This window comes from Diadema antillarum, unplaced genomic scaffold (assembly GCF_040938485.1).
Source record: "Diadema antillarum isolate AM-2024a unplaced genomic scaffold, OU_Dant_1.0 seq00001218_RagTag, whole genome shotgun sequence".
Classification (NCBI taxonomy): domain Eukaryota; kingdom Metazoa; phylum Echinodermata; class Echinoidea; order Diadematoida; family Diadematidae; genus Diadema; species Diadema antillarum.
In genome coordinates, this window is record NW_027272010.1 from 376,072 (window position 1) to 391,424 (window position 15,353).

The following is a 15,353-nucleotide window of genomic DNA, read 5'->3' on the forward strand; positions in this document are numbered from 1 at the left end:
ACACTGTATCCACAAATGTGACTGGCGACAACTTTTTCAGGCAAAAGTCGGGAATTTTGAAAATTCATTTTTCCACTGAATCACATTGCTCAATTCCTAAGCTTTGCATTGATATAAAACTCTTGTATTCTTTGGCACCATAAGTGGGCATAGAAAGAGAAATGCGATGCGAGGGGAGAATCACCCATCCGTACGATGGTGCCAATCGATGTTAAGCTCCGCCTCTAGCAACCACATCGCCTTCTGATTGGCTCACTGAGAGAGTCAAATTTCCCGGGCACCTTCCTCGGAGCTCAGCATATGGAGCCGAAAAACAATGCGTTTCGCTCGGGTTTGTATACCCGTACGTCTTTCAAGATAGCGAATGCGATAATTGCACGTATGGTGTACATGTACATGTGTATGGTGCACGTATTATGCAGTGGCATCCACACGCCATGACCGTGTGCATGTAACAGGAGCGGTGGCGAATCCACACATTTACAAATCGCGTTTTCATTGTGGTTGATTTGTCTTTATCTTTGGCGACCCTTTTGAAGGCAAAAAATTGCTAGTGCTGGCAAGGGTCACGCTTCCTGTTTGTTTTGCTTTTACAAGACATGCATATGTTGCTTTGTTTGGTGGTGCTAATTAAATTAAAACAAACAAACAAACACGACTCGTTAGTTTGGTGCGATCTTGATGTGTAGTATTTGAATATACAATGTAGTTGGTCACATGTGACCACTCCTTTCCTCTCATCTACCTTCCATTGAGTCAGTCTGCTGTCATAATTTTTACTACATGTACAAGTACACAAATTTGAGAATATTTAGTTTTCTTTGCACACGATTATTTCATGCTTCATGATTTTTGTTTCACTTCCGTTGTCGAACATTGCGGTAGAATAGTTTGGAAAGAAAGCCAAACGAAGAGCACGAACTACAGAGCGAGCGTATATAAACCACTATAATAGCAAGAACAATATATGGAGCATGTAATCATGCACACGTGGACAAAGCATTCCCTAAACGCTGCAACTGGTGTCTCCGAAAGCCGAATTATGTAAATGTATGCGACGCACCAGCATGCGAGACCCTTCCCCGTAGCAACACTGGGGATATTGGCGTGGCGTTTGAAAGAAGCTCGAAACTGACGAGTGCGATCCAACATAGGGTGCTTAAAATTCCATTTTTGATAGGAAAAACTAGTCTTATGCTATGAAATTTAGTATAGATGTAGAAAACATATCAAAGATTCGATTTCTGCAAGAAACCTAAATCGACAAAAATAATGGTCGAAATCTTTGTACCCCGCCTAGGAGGGAATTTGCTCTTGCGACTTTTGCCTGAAACCGTTGTTGCGGGTCACAAATATCGCTGTAAATTTAAACATTTTACATATAACATTTGCCTGCTGATTTAGCCTGCCTTCTTGCCAAACTAAAACAAAATCCTATTTTACCATTTTATAACATATCCAATCTGACATACAACATTTAACATAATTAATTCACATATTATAGTGAACCAGCAAACAAACATAAATCTCTATATACAAGACAAAAATAAATATAACAACAGTGACAAATTCAGAATAATATTACAAAAACAAATTAATACAGCTACATAAGTACTTATGTCTGATCTGGTGTTCAGACCCTGAAGTAATGGTGAGGAGGAGACTTCAGCTGTTGTCAGTGCCTGCAGCATGTCTTGCGCATGCCCTGCCCTTATACGTGGGGTTGCTGTGCCATGACTCTCCTGCCTGAAATGCAGCGCTGCATTGTAGGCCAATCAGCTACCTCTCTACTCCTATCACCAACTGGTGAGTTAGAAGAGCATGTCCTGCTCTGACAGATGTTCAGATCCAACTGCTTTTTTCCCTCCAAATTTACTTTCCTTGTCGCCTCTAATATAACTCCACCCTCTACAGTGCTTAAACTGGTTCCAACTAGCTTCCCCCTTTTTATTACATGTCCCTTTTCTTTCCAACTAATTCTCCCCTTTTGCTTTAAATCTATCTATCCCAATTATCTCCCCCTAACTAAACACCTATTCTTTCCTACCAACTCTCCCTTTTTCAGTTAGCTATTCTACCCTGGCTCCACTGAGCCTCCCTCTTTCTTCTACACTGTCCTTTCTCACTAACGACTTCTCTCCAACTGGCTTGCCCGATTCTGAATTTCTACGCTGTTTACCCCTGCTGTCCCTGTTTCCACCTGATGGCTTGCCTGAACAAAGGAATCTCACGCATTCCACACTCGCACTCTCAGTCACATTGTGACACATGCCATACACACATAAACCAGCAGGCGTGCAATTATTGTATCCACCATCTTGAAAGACGTACAGGCAAACAAACCGGGGGTGAAACGCATTATGTATTTCGGCTCCATACGCTTTGTTCTGAGGAACCTCTCAGTGAGCCAATCAGAAGGCGCTGTGGTTGCTTGAGGCGGGGCTTAATCTCAATTGGCACCATCGCATGGATGGGTGATTCTCACCTCACATCGCCACTCGGACATTGTCCAAGCAAGAGGTTAATCTTCAAAGCCTGTTTTCTCGCAATTTCATCAGGCTGACAAATTAAAAAGTGCATTATGTTTTTATATATATATTGTGCCGGAGAATACAAGTGTTTTATATTATATGAATGCAAAGCTTAGGAAATGGGCGATGAGGTTCAGTGAAATAATGAATTTTCAAAATTCCTGACTTTTGCCTGAAACCGTTGTCGCCGGTCACATGTGTAGGAATCAGTATGTGGTCGGTCGGGCAATCGGGTGGGCAGTTGTGCGGGCAGGCTGTTGGGCAGTCTGTTGCAAACTTGATTTGCGAACTCCTACAGTTTTGAAGCAATTTTGATGATTCTTAGAGTACTTGATGACATTGAGGTGTACACTTGTAAATGTGCAAGATATGTTTTTTGTGTTTGTCAGAAAAGCGTTGCCATGGTAACCACATTTTTTCCACAAACGTGGAGCAAACTACTTTCACAGTATTTAAGTAAATTATTTCAAATTTGGTATGTATAATGATCCATAGGTGCATTTATGCAAGACACTCTTTGTATTTGTATATGACAAGGTGTTGCCATGGTAATCTGCATATTTTCTTGAAAATCATGTGGAGTGAACTTCTCAGTTTAGTGAACCACAATTTTGAAGCAATCGAAATCAAATTTGGTGGACTATATGACATTGAGGTGTACAATGTAGATGTGCAAGACATGTTTTTTGGTGGTTGTTGGATAAAGTGTTGCCATGGTAACCACATTTTCCCCAAAACTGTGTGAATCATATTATTTCCACAGCATTCAAGCAATTAAGGTCAAATTTAGTATGTAATATTTATAGCTGTAGATATGCAAGACACCATTATGTTAGTATCAGAAAAAAACATTACCATAGTAACCACACATTTTTGCATCAAACTGACTATAGAAATTAAGCTGTTGGGTCAAATTTGGTGTGGATGAAGATCTATTGGTGTACATGTATTTGTGTAAAATGCCCTTTGTGTTTATACCCAACAAACCCTGGTGCAGTTCTTTTTCATAGGAGTCTGAGCTGCTGGACTGGGGTATTAATCACCTTCATTGATAGTTTTAGTTATAATCAGCACAGCTCATATAAAACTGGAAAGCCGAATGGATGGGATAGAATGATGCTCCCCAGATGCTCAGTGAAATATGCATGAAAGACGAGGAAAGGGCATGTGAAGCATGAAATGTATTATGAATACTTAATAACTTGTAGAATTTCACTTCTGCCATCACGGTAGTGTATTCATATGATATGGACTGGCCTTGAGGGGGATACTAAGTTATTGCCTGAGGTAGAATCGTATTGCCAGAGTCGAAGACAAGGGCAATGCTGTTCTAGTGAGGGCGATAAATGTATTTCCCCAAAGTAGCCAGTCCATATCATTATTGTTACCCATTTCAGACATCTTGAGCAGTGACAGAAATTGTTATAACAGCTTCCCAATTACAAAATTCCACTTGGCACCAGCTTCAGCTCTACACCTCTGCGTTGCATGCATATCATGCATGCACACATACACAGCCTTAATAAGGCAAGCAGCTTGCGTAACAGCCAGCACACGCAGTCACACGCACTCTTACCAGTAGCGATCATCCTGTATTTTTACGTGCTAACATATGGTACTTTGCCCTCTGTCATGAAACTGTCAACAGTGAATTTTCATCACCGATAGGCATATAAGAGAGGGGGATATAGTAAATCTATGAAACTGACATACAAATGACTTTTACTAACCAAAGTACAGCGGCTACAACAGGGCTTGATAATTCCAGCAGAGATTGTGTTGAACTCCCTTTCCAAAATGAATTTTTAATCACAGCTAAAAATCTTCCACAACTGCTAAACTGTCAACACCAAACACTGTCATCATATTCATAGAAAAGTTGATAAATTATGTCAATTAAATCTGAAGTTTCAACAGTTTGTGAAATCCGAAATTGGCTCCTCCTCTCCTGTAACAGTTTGATCACAGTGTTAGTTGAAGTTTATATTTAATTGTTACTTTACAGTTGTTGAACACAAATGGTGTTTGCTGCATTGGCATTGTTTGCCAAGTTGTAGTGTTGGAGGTGGACGTGGTGTTTCTACAATCGACATTGTTTTGATTTTCCACAACAGCTACTTCCTTAGTGACTTCTGATTGAGAATGAATCTCCACAACAGACGTCTGAGAATTTGGAAGTTCCCAATCAAAATATAGATCAAAGTTTAGATTGAAATTCTCATTGACAGTTTCACCAACATCATGTAGATTTACTTGTGGAATTGGGGACTGAATTTCATCCTGCTTTGGTGGAACACTTACAGTAGCAGCTGGCACTGACCGAGCCACCTCCTGGTGTCTAAACCTACCAAGAGTATGAGAAATTGTGTCAAACATTGCCATTTTGGTGTTATTGCACACTTTCCTGTGCAGTATGAAAGACTTGATTCATTGTTTTGACTGGACACCTGGCAAATCTCTGTTCTCAAAACCGGCTTTATCAAGAACTCCAATGCAAGTTGCCCTCTCACAATAGTTGGTATAAATTCTTGAAAGACCACCCTTCTTGGAAATTGTTGACATAGCGTCACCCAGAGTATTTTTACCAACTGTACAATTCTTGTACCATGGTCTGGATTGTGGCATGGATGATTTGGGTGTTTGGAAGAGATTGTTTTTTTGTTGTTCAATTTCCCGCAGTATCTTTTTTACGAGGTGATAGGGCAATCTGAACAACCCATAGCGCACATATGTCCTCCATCTGCTCGAGACAATAGATTATACTCTCTTGTCTTCTTGGTGAGTTCATCAACAATTGTACTAAGTATTTGCATCCATTGGCATCTTTCCTCACTTCAAAATGGTCTTTTGTTAGATGTCTCATATTTTTGCGTCCTCTATGGCAAAGGTATGGACTATTACACAGTTCGAACCATACCTTAGCTTGCAGACCAGGGGCCCGTTTAATAAAACTTGTCATCAGTGACAACTGCCACATTTCTATGACAAATTTGCCTCAGCCAATCAGATGCAAGAATTTCAGTGGCTTGTCACATCTATGACAACTTGTCACTGATGACAAGTTTAATGAAATGGGCCCCAGATGGAGAGTCTTGATCAGAAACTGAAATCTTGTAATATTTTTCAATGTGTACAGGATCAGTGGGTTCATGGTGTTTAATGTCACCCTTCCCAATTTTCTTCAGTTGTACTGTTGCTGCCTTGAATGTGACATTTGCTGCATTAGTGAAGTCTACATCCGTGGTGTTATCAATAATTTCTGAATGGACTGACTTGAGATGCCTACTATTACCTGCACTTATGCTTTGAAGTGAAGATGTCTTGTAACGAGTCCCATCAACTTTCCATACTTTTATGTTGAACTCTGCCAATATCAAAGGCATTGTCTTCTTGTCCCCCATTTAGATATCCACATCTGCACCCTTTTCCACAAGATACTCCCTAAATATCGTCCTGCTTATTTTGTTGCCTTCTTCTTGGTCTATGCGTCTTTGTTTTGCAAAATCCCGTCGTATTCCTTACTGTCAAAATTTGTGAATCTCTTCTTACTCATGCTGCATCTGGAGGCTGCCATTTTGCTGACCTTTGTGTTGCAATTGTTTGGTAACTTTGTACGTAGCCCAGATCTTGCGCCAGCTAGCTATGGCTGGCTCTTACCACTATGCGCTTTATGCATTATATGCATACAAGTGTACATGCACGCGCATACACACAGCTCAGGCAAGTGGAAAGCATACTGAGTACAGTGCATCTAGGGTCACGCAACACAGAACGCAGTGATCACCCACTATTTTTATGTATTAATGCTGGGAATTTGCCCTTTCTCACGAAACCGCTCTGCGAGAAACTCATCAACAGCAAATTTTTGTCATTGGGAGCTCAAGTGCTCAGATGCTATATTCCCGATTTTAACATGCAACTCCTGTAGGCATTTGCTAGAGAGGGGGGTATGAGAAATTTACCCCACTTGTCCTAACCGGCTTGTACATTGTGTAAAAGCGAGGGGAATACAATTTGGTAGAACCACAGCTCAGATGTCTGATATGGCAATAATAGTAATTTTATAGGTACAATTGTATGGTCTATCAAATCACTCAGTATCGCCCCTTCAACAATACTGCTGTGTAGATATTGTGAACCTTAAGACCATGCATGCATAATCAAAGGCTTGCATCTCTATCTTCATACATATTGCATGTTATATAATGTCTGAAAAGATCCTTATCATTTGATTGTTTGTTTGACATTGATCATTCGGCCCATTTCACTATGACATCATCATCCATGCGCCATTTACCGTGCAATTTTGGATCCATACGATTTGGTCCATTGCACACTCGCTAAGATCTGGCACACTGCGCGTGTAAAACGCTTGCATTTGCAGTGTGTGTATGTGACAACGCGCTAGCGTAAAGCGCTCAGTGAGCACTATTGCTATCTCAGATTCTCTCTTGTTTCTAAACTGATAAAGCATCAAATGACAAGGATCTATTTTAGGCATTATATAAAATAAATAAATGTCTTTCATTCGTGCAATGGACAGAATATTTTATTCGGTGAAAGATAAAATGTTTGATCCATTCAACAAGGCTGCGCCTCATTGAATGGATCATTTCATTTTTCACCTCATGAAATATTCTGTCCATTACACTCATAAACATTCATTATTTGTATATTGTTATAGGTCAATTAGAGCCATGTGCATAACAACAGTACACATGTTCAAAATGTATTGTAAGGCTCCCATCTCACTAGGAAGGCGACCGTGGCGACCATGGCAATCTGTGACAATTTAACAAATCGTGGCGTGATCGCCGTCCGTCTCCATTTTTGGCCTCAGAGGCGATTACACTACGGTTTCTCTACACTGAACCTGCACTGTAGGCGATAGTGCCATGATAATGCTACGACGCAGCCACGTTTTGGTCGCTTTTCCAAGCCGACGAGACGCGCTGCTTCTGCGATCAAAGCGATCATATTGCGATATTCGTACGCTTATCAAGACGTCACTACAACAGTGATACGATTGGAGCGACAGTGATACATTTACGCTGGGCTCATGCTACGATCTCAAGCGATCGGGGTATAAAATGGATTATATGATTGAATTTCTTCAGGCAGATGTCATTGTCAAACCAACATGGATACAGTGAAACCCCGTTATAACGAGTTCGGTTATAACGAGGAACCGCTTTTAACGAGGTGATCGCGTCGGTCCCATTTTTCTTTGCATGCAAACCTATGGTAGAACGAATCGGTTATAACGAGTTCGGCTATAACGAGATTCCGGTTATAACGAGGACAATTTCAGTGCATCATGATAAAGAAAAACATAAGCAATTTGATCGGATATAACGAGGTTCCATTTCATGACTAAATTGTCGCTTTCAAACACGCGACAAACGAAACATTGAAAACCGAATTCACGCTATCCAAGTCTTTTTCCCGTTTTGCAGAGAACCGTTCCTTCCATTTTTTCTTCTAAACCACGCAATAAGACACAAGAATGCCTTCCGATGTTCCTACTGAATTATTAAACACAATCATTCGATTTTCTTTTTCGCGAGATACGCGTGCGTGAAGTGGCGAAAAAAAAGATAACGCATTCAAAAACTTTTCATGTAGCGACACTTGTGGCAATTAGAATGCGCGTGCAACTCATCATTATATCCTTTCCGTTTTTAGTTCCGAATTCCAGTTCTTTTGCTGGTTAGCAAATGTGAGTGTGTATGATTAAAGCCGAAATAATTAATGAAATCATCGCGATCCCGCCGAGTGACAGTAGCGTAAAATTACTAAAACTGTTTGAATAACGCATGTTAACCTACTAAATCGGTGTTCAGAAAAAGAAACAAACGCATCTATCTAGTATTTAGTATTTATCTGATAATCTAAATATGAGTGTGTATGATTGAAGCCGAAATAACTGGTGAAATCATCGCAATCTCGCCGCGCCGTAGCGTAAAAGATAGTTGAATAACTTAATCGGTGTTCGGAAATAGAAACAAACGCATTTAACAGTTCAAGAACGGAATCGATGTACAAATCGCGAAGAGATTTTCGGAAGAAAATAAAGAATGCATTTTTAATCCCCTCGGGCGCAACGATCATACATTGTATAAAATTACAGCCGAAATGATTCATGAAATTATCGCATTCCCGCTGGGCACTAACAGCGTAAAATACCTCGCAAGTTAACGGTAAACAACGCATGTATGTTACCCTGAAATCATCGCGATCTCGCCAGGTGAAAGTAGCGTAAAAAAGTTGAATGACGCAAGTTTACCTAAATCAGAAAAAGAAACCAACTCATTTATTAGTTTGAATAGATCTGGGTTTGTTCATTATTACAATTTTTTCACTGCACTTCACAAAGAAGATTTTTCTTTCTTACAGAAAGGTCTACCAGGTAAAGATTTGCGTAAAAAGGATCACAACCTTCCACATTCAATCCTGTCGCATATTTTTCAAGAACGGATGTACAAAACGCGAAGAGATTTTTGGGAAGAAAATAAAGAATGCATTTTTAATTCCTTCGGGCGCAACGATCATACGTTGTACAAGATAACAGCCGAAATGATTCATTAAATCATCGCATTCCCGCTGGGCACTATAAGCGTAAAAATACCTCGCAAGTTATGGTAAAAAAAGGCCTGTTTGTTACTCTATCTGCGCTGGTGTTAAGAAAAACTTCACAAACAAGAATTATTACAATTAAGATTTAACTCATTTCAGCCCCTACTTTTTCGTCTAATTCACAAATAATTTCCCTTTATTCTCTCAATGATAATGATCCATAATTGTGTAAATAACGCAAAGGATGTCCTTAGGTTTCATTTATAGGTATATGATGTCGTGCCTATGTTTTTCTTTGTTTTTGATGCGTACGGATATAACGAGGTACCGGTTATAACGAGGTAATATCGCCGGTCCCACGGACCTCGTTATAACGGGGTTTCACTGTATACAGAATATGGTTTTACCCTTGCATCTTAGCATTCTAGAACACACCAGTTAGAATGTGATGTGAAATTGCACTAGTAGTTAAGTCATCCATTCAATTAAAAGGGTAAAATTTATAGTAATAAAGAACCGGCTTACGAACAAACTACAAATCGTATCCTACAAGGATACAATTAGGAAGATATATTTGAAAAGATTACAACTTAATTTACTTTCATTGACTTGCAGTGGTATATGACAAACAAACAGAGTAGATTTGTACTGAGTGTACATGGAAAAATGAACTTTCGTGGTCTGTGCATCACTTTCTTTCGTTCATGGTTGGTTCCTGTTACGTAATACTGTAAAAGTGGTAATTATCATAGGTGTTGGGGGCTGCTTTCGATGTGCTTGAGTTATGCCTAACACGTTGCTACCCCGTCAGAGTTACGAATGTGGCGCTTTTAATCCGCTCGTGAGGCGATTGTGATACGCTCTAAAACCACGGCGACCTCACTATGGAAGTTTTGGACATGTTCAAAACTTCCGTAGCGAGGTCGCTGACCGTAGTGATGGTGGCGACCCTCCGTGCTTCTGAACCGCTCAAGATACGATGGAGAAGATTTAAAGCGATCAAGCCACGATCCACCGCGCTTTGTCGATTTTTTTATGATCGTAGCGGAATCGCCATCTAGTGAGATGGGGGTATAAGACTACAAAACAAGTGGAGTCAAGCATTGAGTGACATTTTATATGTTACAATGGGCCTCATAACTTTATCAGTATATCTATTTGTCCATAAATCGAGCGTAAGTGGCAAATTGCATTTCATAAATAACTTTGCGATTGATGGCAATTAACGCTCAGTCTGCTGTTACGCTTGATTTTTCTTGAAATCAATCGTGTCTTATGAAGCAGGACTTTCGCTCAATATTGAATTTATGCTTGATTTACCAAGTTACGCTCAATAAATCGAGTATAAGATCAATCACAACTCTTTATGAAACAGGCCCCATATCCGCACTGAAAATCCCCATTCCGCCCTCCTTTTGGGTAGTGTGACCATCACCTTGTTCCAACAGAATCTCCAGATTGCCATGGGTCAACATGAATGTACATTTTGTAACATTGGGACTCAAGGATTTTCCTCTTTTCTGCTGTGCTGTCATGGTGACAGTCCTTATAACATGATTTATGTTTATCTTGCGTATTTGTACAGAGAATTTCATTTTTTTTTCATGGCATTTGAAGTAAGATCTCATTGATAAACTTAACCCAAATGGTGGTCCCCATAGATGCCTTGGGGGATGGGCTCCTTAGGGCAAACATCGTAAGATTTCAATTATCTCTTTATCCAGTAAAACATTGATAAAGTCATTCCTTCTAATCTAATATCAGTCTGAAGTTTGAAGTTTTTTATTAGCAACAACATTTGAACATGTGCATTTTCAATCATAATACAATTGTATTTACATACATATATGAAAAACAAAACTTATCTATTACTCCTTTACAATAACATGATTAAATGATGACATTTGAGATTTAAATATGATACATGTAGCGTAATTCTACAAAGTTGTTGTTGTTAACAAGGAAATGAAAAGTTAGCACAAGTGCTAGCCGAGATTGGTCACCTTGATCTTCATACTAAAAGCTGAACACAAAAGAAAAATTATTACATGGTTAGTTGAAATGGCTGTTCATATTTATACAATGTACATCATTCATTTTCTAACATAGAAAACCAATTATACTTGATACAGTATATAATATCTATTAGAGAAGGAAATCTGCAAGGCATTTACGAAATGTAGATCTTTTGCTTTGTTCACGTATTTCTCGTGGCAATGTGTTCCAAAGTTTTGGTCCTAAGTAAGAAATCGAAAATTGTCCCTGTGTGGTTCTAAATTTTGATAAGTACAACATTCTTTTTTCATTTGCTCTTGTCCTGTAAGTATGATGCACAATTTGGCAATAGTCATACAGAGGGTGCGGAATAGTTCCATTGCAGAGATCGTACATAAACTGAGAACTTATGTAACCTAACAACATCTAGAAGTTTGAATCGTTGGAACAATGGTTCTGAATGTGTTCGTAAAGTCGAAAATGTTATAGCTCTCAGAGCTACTTTTTGAGAAATATGTATACAATTTAAGTGAGATTTATAAGTACTGCCCCATACCTCAATACCATATGATATGTGTGGTTGTATAAAAGATTTATACAAAAGCAACAAGAATGCGCTGCGGAACATACTGTCTTAATTTATACAATACACCTACTTTCCTTCGAACACATTTATGTACCAACTGAATGTGAGGTTTCCAAGTAAGATGACAATCAATCTGAGTTCCGATGAAGGATGCAACACTCACTTCATCAATGTCTGTGTCAGATAGTTTTATTGCACCCCTCATCGCAACTAACTGGCGTTTTCTTCTGATTACCATATAATTTGTTTTCATGTTTGAACTTTGTGCAGGTTTTCATTTACTTCATTCACATCTATTTCTTTTTGGCGAGCAGCATAAGTATGAAAAATATTTGAATCGCAGCAAGCAATCTGAATTTAAAGAAAGAGCAAGAGCGTGGCAAATCATTTATGAATATCAAAAAGAGTGTAGGCCCCAAAACTGACCCTTAGCGGGACACCACAAGTTATAGTCTTCGGTGTCGAGACCATTCCTCTATAAGATAGCAGCTGAGATCTGTTGGACAGATAATCAGCAAACCATTGAAGTGGAATTCCACGAATACCATAATGAGCCAGTTAACATAGAAGAATATCATGATTTATCGTATCAAAAGCCTTTTTAAAATCTATAAAGATACCAACTGTCACTTTTCCTTCATCAAGTGATGTCATTAGTGTATTTACAAGATCCATTAAAGACAATTTCGTACTGTATCTTTTACGAAAGCCATACTGGTGTTTATAAAAAATATCATTGGACTCAAAAAAATCAACCAGTCTATCATTTACAATTTTCTCTAAAACCTTTCCAATTATTGGCAGAACGGAGATAGGTCGGTATTTTCCAGGATCCGATTTTGGTCCTTTTTTATATATTGGTGTTACTTTGGCCATCTTTAAGGCTTGAGGATTAATTCCAGTTTCTAAGGACAAATTAAAAATGTAAAGCAGTGGCTTACAAACAAAACTTGCTGCATCCTTTAATAATCTTACTGGTAAATTATCATATCCATGTGATTTCTTAGAGTCTAATGCGAATAAAATATCGAACACTTCTTTCTCTGTAACTGGCCTCCAAAATAACGATTTATTATTCTTTTCCCCCAAGAATTCTTTTCATAATAGATTAATTTGTGTTTCAGGAATCTTAGTTGCCAACTTTGGTCCTACAGTAACAAAATAGTCATTAAGCTCTTCTGCTATTTCTTTTGCATAAAAACAGATTTAACTTCATCAACTTTATTAACCACCAACTCTTCAATTTCTAAACTTGCAGTATGTTCTTTACCAGCATTTCCATGTTTTACCCGAATCTTGCTTATTATCATTAAACATACTGTAACTATAATAAACCCGTTTGGCATTTTTCAAAACAGTAGTTAAAATATTTCGATATACCTTGTACTCCCTTTCATATCTTAGATCAAAATTTGATGACCTATACTTTTTATACAATTTGTATAACTTTTTAATTGATTTTAAAATTGCCTTTGTTACCCATGGATTTTTAGGGTAACATTTTGAATGACTAGTACTACTGTTTTTTTCTTAATGGAGCATGTTTATCACATATTTCCCGAAATATACCATAGAATACAGAATATGCATCATTCACATCTTTACACTTATACACATAATCCCACCTTGCATTGGCTAAGTCTAAACAATATAAATCGACATCATAATGTTTATACAATCGTACAACTTTCCCAAAAGTTGGGACGATACTTTTAAAATTAAACATACTTTCAAAGACAGTAAAGATTGGAAGATGGTCTGAAACATCAGCCTCGATAACACCTGCATGTATATTAAACATGTCCATATTTGTTTACAAATGATCAATCAAGGAAGCAGAATTTCGGGTTAATCTAGTTGGAAAAGAGATCACTTGAGACAATCCAATACAATGCATGACAATTAGAAAGTTTTCTGAATCTTTTCCAATATCAATAAGATCGATGTTAAAATCACCCATAATCAAACAATTATGTCTATCCAATTTTAAAGAATGCAATACATTCAAGAAAGATTCTTGGAATTCTGTAATGTTGGAAGCTAAACGTGAAATTTGTCATCAAAAGAACTTGGGAAATTACCCAAGCTTATTTTCTTTCAAGTCATGTCAGTTCCATTTCGCATTTCAGGTTTGTCTGGACATTACTGGCGCAATGAATCTTTACTTGCATCTATCCATCGTTATTGGCACCGTCCCCCTCAGAGCACCACCTTACACCCCTTTTGACATGCTAGCCGTGAGCTCTGGAGGGATAGATATGAGCTTTCCGGGAATGTACACCCCGCCACTGTCACCAGAAGAGGGTAAGATATTTGTAAAAACAAGAGAGAAGTTTCAACTTCATTGATAGCAAGCTATACATGTATACTGTAGGATGGTAGTAAAAAGTAAAGACAAATTGATATTATTGCACAATGCCATCACCTGCAAAATCATTTTGTGAATTGAATAGTAAAGAAGAACAAAATACCCATAGCAGATATATGCTTACTGATGTTTGATCAATTCAGTTTTTATGCTTCAGCCACGAAGTGTCGCCAGAGGCATTACGTTTTCAGGTTGTCCATTCGTTCTTCTGTCTGATATTGATTTTGTAGACAGTGTAACTTAAGACTCTCTTACATCTGGTTGTGCGTGGTACTACAAGTGGTTTGTGTGCCAAAAATGGGCCAAGTAGTGAGATGCACTTAAGTGGAAAGTACTTTTTTTGGTGGTCGCAAACACGACGCAAAGCACGCAGCCTGAAAACTGGCCGGCCAGTTTTTCGTTACGATCTGGCTGCGACAATTAGCGCGCGTGGGGCACGCTCGGAGTACGCAAGACAAAAGTACCGAGTAAGTTTGATAGGCGTGCGTGTAACGCAGGCAAAACATGCAACAATTCCGGGTATTTTCCCATGAAGGCGTACTTAGCACGCAAGAGGCGCTTACTCTCCACTTGCTTTCAATGTATGTGTTAACAAAAGGGGGGGGGGGTGAGCGCACTTCCTCCGTGCGTATTACCTACTTCCAAAATGCATGGTGAGTACTACCACCTTACTTGTCAAGTACGTCACGCTCAGACGACGAACGTGATCAGCACGATAAAAAGTGCGTCAGAAGTACATGTTGAGACATGCTCAGGTACATCGTGCTCCTATATAAAAGCTGATACGGACAGCATGCTTTCAGTTCTGCGTCGACATTTTCTGCAGTGAGTTCACATTTTGTGCACAATGGCTCCCAAGGGAAAATCAGGTAGCAGGATTATCTATGCGTTCTTCCAATTTGACGCACGATTGTCGTGCTTAACACTTCCGTGCTCCTTACGTTTCTCTTACTTCATAAGTACGATTTCTGAAAACGTACGCTTCACTTGCAATTCACGTACAATTATCACACTCATTGTGTGCGACAGAAGTAGAGATCTTACGTGCTCCTTACTTCTTCCTACTTCCAATAAAGGCGTACAGACCACTTGCGGGCCTCACTTTTTGAGCAAGACACACCCACTCATTAAGTACTTACTACATACTTCCGCTCCGATTTAATTTTCACCCTGCGACAACTCCACGCCTGACAGGAACTCTGAGTCCGCACGATCTCTAAACACGCACGACGGGATGTAAGAGAGGCTTTAAGAACTGTTGGAGGTATCCAAGTGAAACTTAGCACATTCATGTACT

At 39.0% G+C, this 15,353-nt stretch overlaps 1 protein-coding gene across 2 annotated transcripts in view; it reads left to right on the forward strand.

The window, feature by feature from the left end:
* LOC139744909 (arrestin domain-containing protein 3-like) overlaps window positions 1-15,353 on the forward strand; it is a 160,930-nt gene that overhangs the window by 118,843 nt on the left and 26,734 nt on the right. For both annotated transcript variants that reach the window (XM_071655323.1, XM_071655322.1), the window contains exon 7: window positions 13,818-13,992. In XM_071655323.1, coding sequence (XP_071511424.1) covers window positions 13,818-13,992 — 175 coding nt within the window. The remainder of the gene's footprint in view (window positions 1-13,817; window positions 13,993-15,353) is intronic.